This window comes from Mustela nivalis, assembly GCF_964662115.1.
Source record: "Mustela nivalis genome assembly, chromosome: 1".
NCBI lineage: Eukaryota > Metazoa > Chordata > Mammalia > Carnivora > Mustelidae > Mustela > Mustela nivalis.
The window spans coordinates 148,325,935-148,341,121 of NC_139020.1; the positions used below are offsets into that span (position 1 = coordinate 148,325,935).

General features: G+C 36.2%; 1 protein-coding gene across 1 annotated transcript in view; it reads right to left on the reverse strand.

Annotated features, from left to right (window-relative positions):
• TOPAZ1 (testis and ovary specific TOPAZ 1) overlaps nt 1-15,187 on the reverse strand; it is a 128,835-nt gene that overhangs the window by 81,014 nt on the left and 32,634 nt on the right. The window contains exons 6-9 of the mRNA XM_082724755.1: nt 10,176-10,240; nt 7,986-8,125; nt 6,176-6,261; nt 5,329-5,454 (exon numbers count right to left, since the gene is read on the reverse strand). Coding sequence (XP_082580881.1) covers nt 5,329-5,454; nt 6,176-6,261; nt 7,986-8,125; nt 10,176-10,240 — 417 coding nt within the window. The remainder of the gene's footprint in view (nt 1-5,328; nt 5,455-6,175; nt 6,262-7,985; nt 8,126-10,175; nt 10,241-15,187) is intronic.

Sequence of the window (15,187 nt, forward strand, 5' to 3'; positions counted from 1 at the left end):
GAGCACTGGGTGTGGTGAAAAAATAATGAATACTGTTTTTCTGAAAATAAATAAATAAATTAAAAATAATAATAATAACCTTCCTCTCCCACTGCGAGGATTTATAACCACCCGCCCATCTTTTTCTTCTGTCAGTTTTTCTGTGTATTTGTTTTTGTTCTCGTATTATATAAACCTTATTCTTGGGGTTCATTTTGACTGGGTTCTTTTTTTTTTTCCTTCTTTCTTGTCATTTACTTTGTCGGTCTTTTTGTTTGTCTGTTTTTGTTTATATACCTTATAAATCTTACTTTTTGGCCTCATTCTGGCTGGGTTTTCTCTTTTTTTCTTCTCTTTCTCTCTCTCATTTTTCTCTTTTCCCTTTTTTCTTTTTTCTTTCTATTTGGGGGTGACTCCAATTGCTCCGAAGCATTCCAGGGTGCACCATGCCTGGATCGTGGTTGATATATTCAGCTATAAAACCCCTTAACCACATCTCACCAAAATGACTAGGAGGAGGAACATCCAACAGAGGAAAAATTCAGAGACTATGTCCTCTCGATCAGAACTATTGGATATAGAAATAAACAGTATGTCAAAAAGGGAATTCAGGGTAACAATTATCCAGGCAATAGCTAGGATGGAGAAAGCCATTAGTGACAACACAGAATCTCTAAAGGCAGGGAGAGCCATCAGGACAGAAGTTAAAATGCTATCAAGAAGATCCAATTTAATGTCAATATTCTAACAGCTAGGGTAACAGAGGCAAAAGAAAGAATTAGTGATCTAGAGGACAAAATGATAGAGAAAAATGATCAGGAGGAGGCATGGAACAAATAGCTTAGAAGACATGAAAACAGAATTAGGGAAATAAATGATGCCATGAAACGTTCCAACATCAGAATCACTGGAATCACTGAGAGGGTAGAAAAAGACAGAAGAATAGAAGATATAGTTGAACAAATTCTGGATGAAAATTTTTCCAGTCTGAGGAACAGAACAAGGGTTCCTGTCCTAGAGACAGAAAGGACACATGCCAATATCAATGAATCTAGAAAGACCTAAAGGCACATAATTGTGAAACTGACAAATCATAATTTTAGACAAGTGCTTCTGAGGGCAGCTAGGGGGAAGAGTTTCCTTACATACAGAGGAAGGTACACTAGAATAACGTCAGACCTGTCCACAGAAACCCAGCAAGCCAGAAAGGGCTGGCAAGATATATTCAGGGCACTAAATGAGAAGAACATGCAGCCAAGAATACTTTAGCCAGCAAGGCTGACAATCAAAATGCATGGAGAGATAAAGAGCTTCCAAGACCTGCAAGGTTTAAAAGAGTATGTGACCACCAAGCTGCCACTATAAGAAATATTAAGGGGGGTTCTATAAAAGAAGAAAGAACCCAAGAGTGACATAGAACAGAAATTTAGAGACAATGTATAGAAACAAGGACTTCACAGGCAACATGATGTCAATAAAAACTTATCTTTTAATAATTACTCCCAATGTGAACGGCCTAAATGCTCCCATAAAATGGCACAGGGTTGCAGATTGGATAAAACAATAGGCCCCATCCATATGCTGTCTACAAGAGACCCATTTGGAACCTAAAGATAACTAGACTGAAAGTGAAGGGATGGAAAACCATCTTTCATGCCAATGGGCTTCAAAAGAAATCTGGGGTACCAATTCTCATATCAGATAAATTACATATTTTTATAAAGATTTTATTTATTTATTTAAGAGAGAGAGAGATCACAAATAGGCAGAGAGGCAGGCAGAGAGAGGAGAGAAGCAGACTCCCCACTGAGCAGAGAGCCCAATGTGGAGCTCGAGCCCACAACCCTGAAATCAGGACCTGGGCAGAAGGCAGAGGCTTAACCCACTGAGCCACCTAGGCACCCCAGATAATTAGATCTTAAACTAAAGTCTTTAGGCAGAGATATAGAAGTACATCACATCATTCTTAAAGGGCCTATCCCCCAAGAAGATCTAAAAATTTTAAATAGTTATGCACCCAACATGGGAGCCGACAACTACATGAGCCAACTGTTAATCAAAATAAACAGCCATATTGATATGAATACATTAATAGTAGGGGATCTTAACACACTACTCTCAGTAATAGACATATCATCCAAGCAGAAAATCAATAAAAAAAAAAAAAAGCTTTTAATGACACATTGGACCAGATGGACCTCATAAATACATACAGAACATTCCATCCTAAAACAGCAGAATACTCATTCTTCTTGAGCACACAGGGAACTTTCTCCAGAATAGACCACATACTGGGTCACAAATCAGGCTCAACTGATACCAAAATAGAGATTATTCCCTGCATATTCTCAGGCCACAATGCTTTGAAACTGGAACTTAATCACAAGAAAAAGTTTGGAAGGAATTCAAACACTTGGAAGCTAAAGACCACCCTACTTAAGAATGTTTGGATCAACCAGGAGCTCAAGGAAGAACTTAAACAATTCATGGAAACCAATGAGAATGAAGATACTTCAGTCCAAAACCTATGGGACACAGCAAAGGCGGTCCTAAGGGGGAAATACATAGCCATCCAAGCCTCCCTCAAAAACCTGAAAAAGCCAGAATACACCAGCTGTCTCTACACCTTAAAGAACTGGAGAATCAACAACAAATTAAGCCAACCCCACATACAAGAAGGGAAAGAATCAAGATTAGAGCAGAGATCAATGAGATAGAAACTAGAGACAAGTAGAACACATCAATGAAACCAGAAGCTGGCTTTTTAAAAGAATCAATAAAATTGATAAACCACTGGCCAAACTAATCCAAAAGAAAAGAGAGAGGACCCAAATTAATCAAATTATAAATGAAAGGGGAGAGATCACGACTAACACCAAGGAATTAGAAACAATCATCAGAAATTATTACAAACAGTTACATGCCAATAAGTTAAGCAACGTAGAAGAAATGGATGTATTCCTGGAAACCTATAAACTTCCAAAACTGAATCAGGAAGAAACTAACAACCTGAATAGACCAAAATCGAGTAACAAGATTGAAGCAGTGATCAAAAACCTCCCAAAAAACAAGGCCCAGGACCTGATGGATTACCTGGAGAATTCTACCAAACATTCAAAGAAGAAATAATACCTATTCTCCTGAAGCTGTTTCAAAAAATTGAAAAAGAAGGAAAACTTCCAGACTCTTTCTATGAAGCCAGCATTACCCTGACCACCAAACCAGACAAAGACCCCATCAAAAAGGAGAATTTCAGATCAATATCCCTGATAAATATGGATGCCAAGATTCTCAACAAGATCCTAGCTAACAGGATCCAACATTATAATAAAAAGACTATCCACCATGTGCAGGTGGGATTTATTCCTGTGTTGTAAGGGTGGTTCAACATTTGCATATCAATCAAAGTAATAGAACATATCAATAAAAGAGAGAAGAAAACCACATAGTCCTCTCAATTGATGCAGAAAAAGCATTTGACAAGATACAGCATCTGTTCCTAATTAAAATGCTTCAAAGTATAGGGATAGAGGAAACATTCCTCAACTTCATAAAATCTATCTATGAAAAACCCACAGTGAATATCATTCTCAATGGGGAAAAGCTGACACCTTCCCTTTGAGATCAGGAACACAACACTCTCTCCACTCTTGTTCAACATAATACTAGAAGTCCTAGCAATCGGAACACAAAGCAATCAGAAAACAAAAAGAAACAAAAGGTATTCAAATTGGCAAAGAAGAAGTCAAACTCTCTCTCTTCACAGATGACATGATACTTTATATGGAAAACCCGAAAGACTCCAGCCCCAAACTATGAGAACTCATTCAGCAATTCAGTAATGTAGCAGGATACAAAAATCAATGCACAGAAATCAGCTGCTTTCTTAAACACTAGCAATGAAAATACAGAAAAGGAAATTAGAAAGTAGATTCCATTTACTGTAGCACCAAGAACCATAAGATACCTCTGAATAAACCTAACTAAAGAAGTAAAGGATCTGTACTTTCTGTAGTTCCTATCGAGGAACTACAGAACCACTTGTGAAAGAAATTGAAGAAGACACAAAGAAATGGAAGACCATTCCATGTTCATGGATCAGAAGAATAAACATTCTTAAAATGTCTATATTGCCTAGAACAATCTATACTTTCAGTGCCATCCTGATCCAAATTCCACCGGCATTTTTCAAAGAGCGGGAACAAACAATCCTAAAATTTGTATGGAACCAGAAGAGACCCTGAACTGCTAAGGAAATGTTGAAAAAGAAAAACAAAACTGGGAGCATCATGTTCCCTGATTTCAAGCTTTACTACAAAGCTGTGATCACCAAGACAGCATGGTACTGGCACAAAAACAGACACATAGACCAGTGGAACAGAATAGAGAGACCAGATATGGACCCACAACTCTGTGGTCAAATAATCTCTGACAGAGCAGGAAAAAATATACAGTATAAAAAAGACAGTCTCTTCAATAAATGCTGCTGGTAAAACTGGACAGCTATGTATAGAAGAATGAAGCTCAACCATTCTTTTCCACCATACACAAAGATAAACTCAAAATGGATAAAAGACCTCCACGTGAGGCAGGAATCTATCAAAATCCTAGAGGAGAACGTAAGTGGTAACCTCTTCGACATCGGTCATGGCAACTTCTTTCAAAACATGTCTCCAAAGACAAAGGAAATAAAAGCAAAAATGAACTTTTGGGACTTCTTCAAGATCAAAAGCCTCTGCAAAGCAAACGGAACAGTCAACAAAACAAAAAGGCAACCCACAGAATGGGAGAAGATATTCACTAATGACACTACAGACAAAGGGCTGATATCCAAGATCTATAAAGAAATTCCTCAAACTCAACCACACAAAACAGACTATCATGTCAAAAAATGGGCAGAAGACATGAACAGACACTTCTCCAAAGAAGACATACAAGTGGCTAACAGGCACATGAAAAAAATGTGCATCATCATTAGCCATCAGGGAGATTCAAATCAAAACCACATTGAGATACCACCTTATACCAGTTAGAATGGCCAAAATTAAGACAGGAAATAACAAGTGTTGGAGGGGATGTGAAGAAAGGGGAACCCTCTTACACTGTTGGTGGGAATGCAAGTTGGTGCAGCCACTTTGGAAAACAAACTGAGGGATTTGGAGAGGAGGAGGGTAGGGAGGTTGGGTGAGTCTGGTGGTGGGTGTTAAGGAGGACACATATTGTGTGGAGTGCTGGGTGTGGTGCATAAACAATGAATCTTGGAACACTGAAAAAAAATTAAATAAAAAAAAAATATGACTGAGATGATTATTAAAACAATCTCTTCTTCAAAGACTTTACATATTTTACCTTCTCATCCCCTTGCTCAGGCACATGAGCAAACTTGCATTGTGATCGTTCACAGCCACGTAACGTATTAAAATGAAATTTGCAGTATCTATGGGGTAGCATCAACCCTAAGGGCTTCTGGAACACCTAGAAAATTAGATAAATCCTTTATGTAATTGTAAAATACCATAATCAAGTTAGAAAGTATTTAAAGGAATCAGAAATATTATATACCCAAAACAGTATCAATCAAATTGTTTGCTGACCTGATAAAAAAAACTTTCAACCAATTTATATTTTCAAAAATAATGAAAAATAAAATGTAGAATGATTTGTCTGAATTTTTGCAATTTCCTTCAATGTAAAATATACCAAAGTTACTATTGCTTTACTTTACAATGTTTTTAAAAGTTTATTCATTCCCTCCCCTTTCTCATATATGTGCCCCTTATGCTTTTATAAAAGTTATTCTATTATAATATGCATATTTCAGATGCAGTTATTTATAACCTAAGTTCTCTGTAGCTTTTCTGATTAACAGAAAGAGAAATGTTAGAATCAAATATTTACAACAAACTTTTCTTATAAACTGCTTTAATTTAATCACTAGCTTTTTCTTCCATTACAGGGTACTATTCATCGTACATTTTCTGTTTTGAATATCCCCTCTCCACCCTACCCACTCGGCCTTCTGCTTTCAGTGTCTTATACTATTTGTGAATATCTGATGAATCACTACTCATTTTCTGCTTCTTACCACCAAATGCCATTCAAAATCTGTAAATGGCCAGAAGTGCTTAAAAAATGATAGCGCAATAACACCAAAATATGTGCTTTATAGGATTTTTTTTTAATATTGAGGACTTACCCCTAAATTTTTTTCCCTCTTAAATATTTCACAAGTTTCAGGATTTTGCAGTTTTAGGAGAGAATATTTTCCTGGAAATCTGAAATCTAGAAATGATTAAGAATGACATCACACACCAACATGTTATAACTTGTTCCCTTCATAACAATGAAACAGATTACCACTACTCTCTGCTTTAAAGTTTCACTTTGGACTAGTCATCTCAGTTCACAGACTATGATGCTACAGTGTGCCTGTGAAATAAAAAATGATTACATCTTAGCTGCTCCTTAGGTATTTCTAGGCCTAGATGTAAAATTTTAAACTCATTTTAAGTAGAAGATACTTTCTTAAAAGCCTTATACAGCAGCACTGAACACTGTATTCACATGACAGTCTCTGTATTAAACAGACATATATAATACACAATTAAAATTTCTAAGGAAAGAAAACCGACAAACCCAGGTATTACAAAATGAACTATGTAACCCCCACAAATTCATATGTTCAAGTCCTCACCCCCAAGGTGAATTTATTCGAAGATAGGGCCTTTTCGGGGCACATGGGTGGCTCAGTCAGTCAAGCTTTTGGCTCAGGTCATGATCCCAGGGTCCTGGGATCTAGGCCCGAATCTTTTATAGAGCTAATTAAGGACACATGGGGTCATAAAACTGAGACAATGAGAGGCTTCTGGGTGGCTCTCTCTCTAAGCCTTTGGCTCTGGTCATGATACCCGGGTCCTGGGATAGAATCCCCCGTTGGGTCTCCTGCTTGGCAGGAAGTCTGCTTCTCCCTCTCCACCTGCTTCTATTCCCTCTCTTGCTGTGTCTCTGTCAAATAAATAAATAAAATCTTTAAAAAAAAAAAAAAGAGTGAGACACTACTCTGATGGAATTAGTGTCTTCATAAGAAGAGACATCAGAGTGTTGCTCTCTCACTCCACATGTATGCATCAAGGGAAGGCCATGTGAGGACTTAGCAAGAAGGCAGCCATCTGCAAGTCAGGAAAAGAGCCAGAAACGGAATCCTGCCAGAAACCCGATCACAGCCTTCTAGCCTCCATAACTGTGTGAAATAAATTTCTGTCATTTAGGCCACCCGGTCTGTGGTATTTTGTTATGGCTGCCTGAGCTACTAATGCACCAGGCATTCTCTCCCTTAACATTGGTTAAATGAGAATTAAAATGAGAATTAAGACATTTAGAAGTGTTTTTCTCTAAAGATTAAAAAATAAACATGTTTATTTTGAATAATTTCATTTTTCACTTGGCAGCATTGAGATGAATTTGGTACAAGCTTAAGTTTCTGCTGCATAGCTTTGCTGTTAATTTTCATTATAAAAACTGTTAAGGCTTTTTAAGATAAAACACACAATCATCTGGGCATGCTGCTGTAGTATGCAACACCAACAGCACAAAGTAAATAACAGGAAAGTACGGAAGAATTAGATGTGGGCTACACAAAGAAATTTTATTGTTTCTAAATTCATCCTCCAGTCTAGTTTATTTTGTTCAAAGCATTATGGATTATCAAAAAAACTGATACAAATTCTAAAATACATTATGAAATTCTAAAATATTCAACAAAATATGAATATTTTAGGAATAACCTATAATTTATCTGTACTACCGCTATGACATAAATACAGATATTTAAAAAATTGTTCCATCAAAAGTTCTAAGCAAAGGTATACAAACTTTCCAATTTTAACATATTCTAGGCTTGGTTTGATTTTTATAAACCTTTTTGGTTTGGGTGAGAAAAAAAAAAAACCTCCTGTGCAGTTTCTATATTATCAAAAGCCAACAGATTTTTACTAAGAAAACAGTACCATTCATCCAGGGCTTCAGTAATATGTCTTCTTGATGACCACTTATATTCAAAGGTGGCACTGATAAGCATAGAGGTTTTGGGGCCAGTACTGCTAGCTGACTTTCACCAACCACAAGCTCTGCATTTTTAGAATCTTCACTGTGTGAGCACAAAAGCCAAAAGCAGAATTCAAATTACTCTACAAACATTAAAGTAATGAGAATCAAATAAATGGAAACACAACCTAACACACTATGTATATGTTATATACCATGTGGTATACTATGATTCTTCAGTATTTTCAGTAAGTGTTCTTGCCTTCTTAAATAGGAAACAAAAGCTTGGTAAATGGCCAGGATAGGGGTAGGAGTAAGGTGGTTGGGTTAAAACTAGAGCAGAATATTTTTGATCATGCCAGACAAAAAGGCTGAGAAGGAACTTAGCTAGCATTCTAATCCAGAAAAGAACATCCAATTATTCTATTGACAGTACAGTGAAATAAATGAATTATAAATTATTCTTCAGGACAAGTATATTTAATAAACTTATACATGTACTTGAGAGCCTCCTTTGGGAAGAAGGTATAAAAAATGTACTCTTCTTGGTTGCTTAGATTTAAACAGCTTTGACTTTATTTTAATACATGAGATCCTATATAACCAATTTTAGAAAAACTTAAAGAGTTTTCTGGAGTTTCACTTACCTAGAAAAAGAAATAAGCAAGGGGGAGAGTGGGAAGTATCTCGAAGCTGACTGATAGAAATGAATTCAGTTTTTAGGAGAAAAATCACTCAGATACTATATTTTACCTTAAAAACAATTCTAACAAGCTTTTTCAGCTGGGGTTCCCTGGGTCAGAGGAGAATAAAAATAGTAAGAAAAAAGAGGGTCTCACGCTTTTAACAGTTTCAACTTAGTAGCATTGACAGAGCTTAAAAATTACACAAAGGCGCCTAGGTGTCCAGTCAGGTAAGCAGTGAAGTGTCTGCCTCTGGCTCAGGTCATGATCCCAGGGTCCTGGGATCAAGCCCTGCATTAGGCTTCCCCTCTCAGTGGGGAGTCTCCTTCTCCCTCTGACCCTTCTTCTGCTCATGCATCTGCTCACATGCACACAACAGAAAATAAAGATAATCACTTCTCTTTCCAACTTGGGACATCACTAATATGTGCAACCAACATAACCTTTCTCAAAACAAAAGCAAAAATACAAAAGAAATAAATAAGAATTACGTAACTTTATAGATGTAAAAGATTAGCAAAATTCTTTTGTTTTTGATTGGATGACTGAAGCTTGACTTGTCCAGTGTCACACGCCTGGTCATTATGGTAGAATCAAACTGATGATAAAACTCTACAGGCTGCAGTGACCCTAGTTTGTAAGCAAAATGCTTTCAATAGAAGAAAAACAGTTAACTTTTGTCATTTTTTCCCTTTTAAAATTTCAAATGGTCATGGATCAAACTGGGTTTTTGTGCCAAGCTAATTCTTACCTAGGCTTTTCCTTCATACAAAGGTTCTCAAACTTGAGCACGTATTAGGATCAGCTGGTAGTCTTACTGAAACAGACTGATGGGCCCCATCTCCAGAGTTTCTAATTCAGCAGGTCAGGGACAGGACCAAATAATTTTTATTTCTGACATGCTCGTGTTTGATTCTACTGCTAAAAGGATCACACTTTGAAAACTACAGCCTTAATATAAAAGTACTTGAATACATTCGTCACCTGATCTGAGTATACCTTGCCTCAAGAGCAAAACTGGGGTGCAGGATGGGTCAGGTTATCTCCAAGGTGCCCTCTGATTCTAAGTTTGGTATTTGCATATGTACTAGTGAGTGTACTGTAACTATTAGTACTAATTACCACAACCACATCAGATACCTGCAAAATGCAATATTCATCGGATTTCTTGTCATTTTACTTCCATAAAAGTCACATACACATTTCACATTCTTTTTTCTTTTATCACTCTTCCTTATTCCTTCCTCAAAAAATATTTTAATGGCTCAAAAATCTTTGTCACAGCTTTAAGGTAACTAAAAGTATCCCTGACATCTGAGTATATCTGATAAACCAATTAATAATATCCATGTATGGCTTAAGGCATAGTAGCCCAAGTACATAGAGCAAAGAATGAAAAACACACATACAAAAATAAAAATACAAATTATATGACTATAGTAAAATTACATAATTAAAAATGGTACCGACCTTTTGCAAACTTCAAAAATATTTTCTTTTTCTTCTTTAATAATCACCTTTTCTGAAAATCTACACTGTGAAGAGATTATGGTTAAAAAGTGTAAGTGAATATTTCTGCATTCCATATTAAGCTATGAGGCTTACCAGATAATTTAAAATATATTAGATGTTATTTAAACCACTAGCTTATAGCCAACTGACAACTCTATATATTATTTGAAATACTGAACACTGACTTAAAAATTCCTCTGTTAAGAGAAACTAATAGAAATCATAAATTTACACAGCTTTTTTTTTTTTTTTAAGATTTTATTTATTTATTTGAGAGAGAGAGCGCGCATAAGAGTAGAGAGGTCAGCAGGAGAAGCAGACTCCCCACCGAGCAAGGAGCCTGATGCGGGACTCGATCCCAGGACTCTAGGATCATGACCTGAGCCGAAGGCAGCCACCCAACCAACCGAGCCACCCAGGCGCCCTTTACTCAGCTTTTGACATCACCTTCAGCTAGCCAACACTTAAAATTATTATGAGCAATTAAAGTTATACTTATTTTCGTTCAGATAAAAAGCTTTAAGTGATTTTTTATTTTCCAATGGTATTTTTGAACATAAATTTATTATTCTCATTAGAACTATTTATATATATTTCATATATCACTATACTTAAAACATGCCACATAAGTGTTCTGGAATTGTTACTTTTAATATTTAAACATGTATAAAGAAGTTATACATGCATAAATATTAAACTTTTGAAAACAGGCAGGCACCAAGAAAATAAACTCCCAAATCACCTATCATTTGAGCAGAGATAACCATTTAATACCTTACTTTATATCTTTCTTGTCTTTTTAATTTCAAAAAATTTAAATGTTTTAATTATCAAAATTTTTTCCAGTCTCACTGAGAATTGATATATATTACTGTATAAGTTTAAGGCATACAGCATGATGGTTAGATTTATATATATTGTAAAATGTTACACTAGATTCAGCTAACACCCATCTCACAAAGATGCAACCAAAAAAAGAAAAAAAAAATTTCTCCTTGTGATGAGAACTCTGAAAATGTACTCTCTTAACAACTATTTTTTTTTTTTTTTGAGAGAGTAAGCGAGCAAGCACGTGTGCGCGCGCGTGCAGGCATGCAGGGAGGGGCAGACAGAGAAAGAGAGAGAGAATTTCAAGCAGGAAATGGAGCTTAACTCTAGGCTCAATCTGGGCTCAATCACAATACCCTGAGACCATGACCTGAGCTGAAATCAAGAGTTGGACGCCTAACTAACTGAACCACCCAGGTACTCCCAACAACTATTCTTTTTTAAAGTACATAATCACATAGTACAATAATGATACATACTGCATATATTACTAACCCTTGCAAAGAAAATAATAAAAATTAACTGAGAAACCTAAAACATTCACAAATACAAAAATATACCATATTCCTGAATTAGAATATTAAATGTTAATTCTCCCCAAATTAATTTAAACTTTTTTATCATGTGAGTTTAAAGTGCTCTTAGAAGAATAGCCAAAAAATATTTTAAATTTATAATACAACCTTATGTCTTTTAAACCAAACTATCCTTGTTTTATTTTTATTTTGCTAGATATTTTTATTTTTCAAATAAACGATAGTATGGTATTCGTACAAGGACCTGAGCAATCAATGAAACAAAAGTGAAGGAATAGTTCCAAGATTAAAATTTGAAAATATTAAAGACAGGATTTGAAATTTGCGAGGAAATGATTCAATAAACAAATGGCAGTAGAAAAATGGGCTAGTTAACTGTATAGAAAATAAGTTCAGTACCAACTCACTCGCCATATGTCAAAATACGTTTTAGATTCATCAGACTTAAATATAAAAACTAAATATCAAAGTAGCAAAAATAAAATAAAGGTGGGTATTTGTATAATTTGGAGGGTGGAGAAAGCCTAAGCATGACACCAAAAGCAGAAACCATAAATTATGACATCAACAGGTGTGAATATAAATATTTTAGATATTTTCCTATCTTAGGAGAATACAAAGTACACAAAATCCATCCATCAAAAAAATTTTTATTCAGCATAATCTCTTCCAGTCCCTTCCATGTTGCTGCTGGGTATTCATCCTTTCTGATGGAGGCATAATACTCCATTGTATATATGGACATGTATATATGGAAGATATATGTATATCTTCTTTATCCATTCATCCATTAAAGGGCATCTTGGTTCTATCCACAGTTTGGCAACTGAGGCCATTGCTGCTATAAACACTGGGGTACAGGTGGCCCTTGTTTTCATTATATCTGTATCTTTGGGGTAAATACCCAGTAGTGCAATTGCAGGGTCATAGGGTAGCTCTATTTTTCATTTTTGAGGAATCTCCACACTGTTCTCCAAAGTGGCTGCACCAACTTGCATTCCCACCAACAGTGTAAGAGGGTTCCCCTTTCTCCACATCCCCTCCAACACTTGTTATTTCCTGTCTTAATTTTGGCCATTCTAACTGGTATAAGGTGGTATCTCAATGTGGTTTTGATTTGAATCTCCCTGATGGCTAATGATGATGCACATTTTTTTCATGTGCCTGTTAGCCACTTGTATGTCTTCTTTGGAGAAGTGTCTGTTCATGTCTTCTGCCCATTTTTTGACATGATAGTCTGTTTTGTGTGGTTGAGTTTGAGGAATTTCTTTATAGATCTTGGATATCAGCCCTTTGTCTGTAGTGTCATTAGTGAATATCTTCTCCCATTCTGTGGGTTGCCTTTTTGTTTTGTTGACTGTTCCGTTTGCTTTGCAGAGGCTTTTGATCTTGAAGAAGTCCCAAAAGTTCATTTTTGCTTTTATTTCCTTTGTCTTTGGAGACATGTTTTGAAAGAAGTTGCCATGACCGATGTCGAAGAGGTTACCACTTACGTTCTCCTCTAGGATTTTGATAGATTCCTGCCTCACGTGGAGGTCTTTTATCCATTTTGAGTTTATCTTTGTGTATGGTGGAAAAGAATGGTTGAGCTTCATTCTTCTATACATAGCTGTCCAGTTTTACCAGCAGCATTTATTGAAGAGACTGTCTTTTTTATACTGTATATTTTTTCCTGCTCTGTCAGAGATTATTTGACCACAGAGTTGTGGGTCCATATCTGGTCTCTCTATTCTGTTCCACTGGTCTATGTGTCTGTTTTTGTGCCAGTACCATGCTGTCTTGGTGATCACAGCTTTGTAGTAAAGCTTGAAATCAGGGAACATGATGCTCCCAGTTTTGTTTTTCTTTTTCAACATTTCCTTAGCAGTTCAGGGTCTCTTCTGGTTCCATACAAATTTTAGGATTGTTTGTTCCCGCTCTTTGAAAAATGCCGGTGGAATTTGGATCAGGATGGCACTGAAAGTATAGATTGTTCTAGGCAATATAGACATTTTAAGAATGTTTATTCTTCTGATCCATGAACATGGAATGGTCTTCCATCTCTTTGTGTCTTCTTCAATTTCTTTCACAAGTGGTTCTGTAGTTCCTCGATAGGAACTACAGAAAGTACAGATCCTTTACTTCTTTAGTTAGGTTTATTCAGAGGTATCTTATGGTTCTTGGTGCTACAGTAAATGGAATCTACTTTCTAATTTCCTTTTCTGTATTTTCATTGCTAGTGTTTAAGAAAGCAGCTGATTTCTGTGCATTGATTTTTGTATCCTGCCACATTACTGAATTGCTGAATGAGTTCTCGTAGTTTGGGGCTGGAGTCTTTCGGGTTTTCCATATAAAGTATCATGTCATCTGTGAAGAGGGAGAGTTTGACTTCTTCCTTGCCAATTTGAATACCTTTTGTTTCTTTTTGTTTTCTGATTGCTTTGTGTTCCGATTGCTAGGACTTCTAGTATTATGTTGAACAAGAGTGGAGAGAGTGTTGTGTTCCTGATCTCAAAGGGAAGGTGTCAGCTTTTCCCCATTGAGAATGATATTCACTGTGGGTTTTTCATAGTTAGATTTTATGAAGTTGAGGAATGTTTCCTCTATCCCTATACTTTGAAGCATTTTAATTAGGAACAGATGCTGTATCTTGTCAAATGCTTTTTCTGTATCAATTGAGAGGATCATATGGTTCTTCTCTAATCTCTTGATTTATTCTATCACATTGATTGATTTGCAAATGGAAGTCGGAGGGGAGACAAACCATGAAAGACTGTGGACTCTGAGAAACACACTGAGGGTTTTGGATGGGTGGTGGTGAGGGAATGGGTGAGCTTGGTGGTGGGTATTATGGAGGGCACGAATTGCATGGAGCACTGGGTGTGGTACATAAACAATGAATTCTGGAACACTGAAAAGAAATAAAATAAAATGGAAAAAAAAATTTTTAAGCGTACCTTGTCTCTATATTCTTTCTCCCGAAATAAAATTTAGATTCAGAAAGATAAAAATTCGAACATAATAAAAAACGGGGGAAAAAAAAAAACACCAGGAGAAAATACAGGACAAAATTTTAAATCCTGAAATGGGGAAGGGCTTCTCTAAATATGATTCAAATACCATAATAGAAAACTAACAGACTTGACTAAAAATAAAAACCTCCTTCAAGGTAAAGTCTCCTAAATCAAGTCAGAACAGTCAAAAAACAGGAAAAAATGTGGGCACATATGACAAAGAATATATTTTTTGTTTGTGTACTTTTGTACTTTCAAGTTTTCATTTAAATTCCAGTTCGTTGGGGCACCTGGGTGGCTCAGTTGGTTAAGCATCTGCCTTTGGCTCAGGTCATGATGTCAGGGACTTAGGATTCAACCCAACATCGGACTCCCTGCTCAATGGGGAGGCTGCATCTCCCTCTCACTCTGCTGCTCCCCCTGCTAGTGCTCTCTCTCTTTCTCTGTCAAATAAATAAATAAATTTTTTAAAAAAAAATTTAAAATTCCAGTTAGTTAACATATAGTATAATATTAACTTCAGGTGTAGAATTTTGGGGTTCATCACTTTTTATCACCAAGAGCTCATCAAAAGTGCTCTCCTTAATACCCATTGCCCATTTAACTCGTGCCT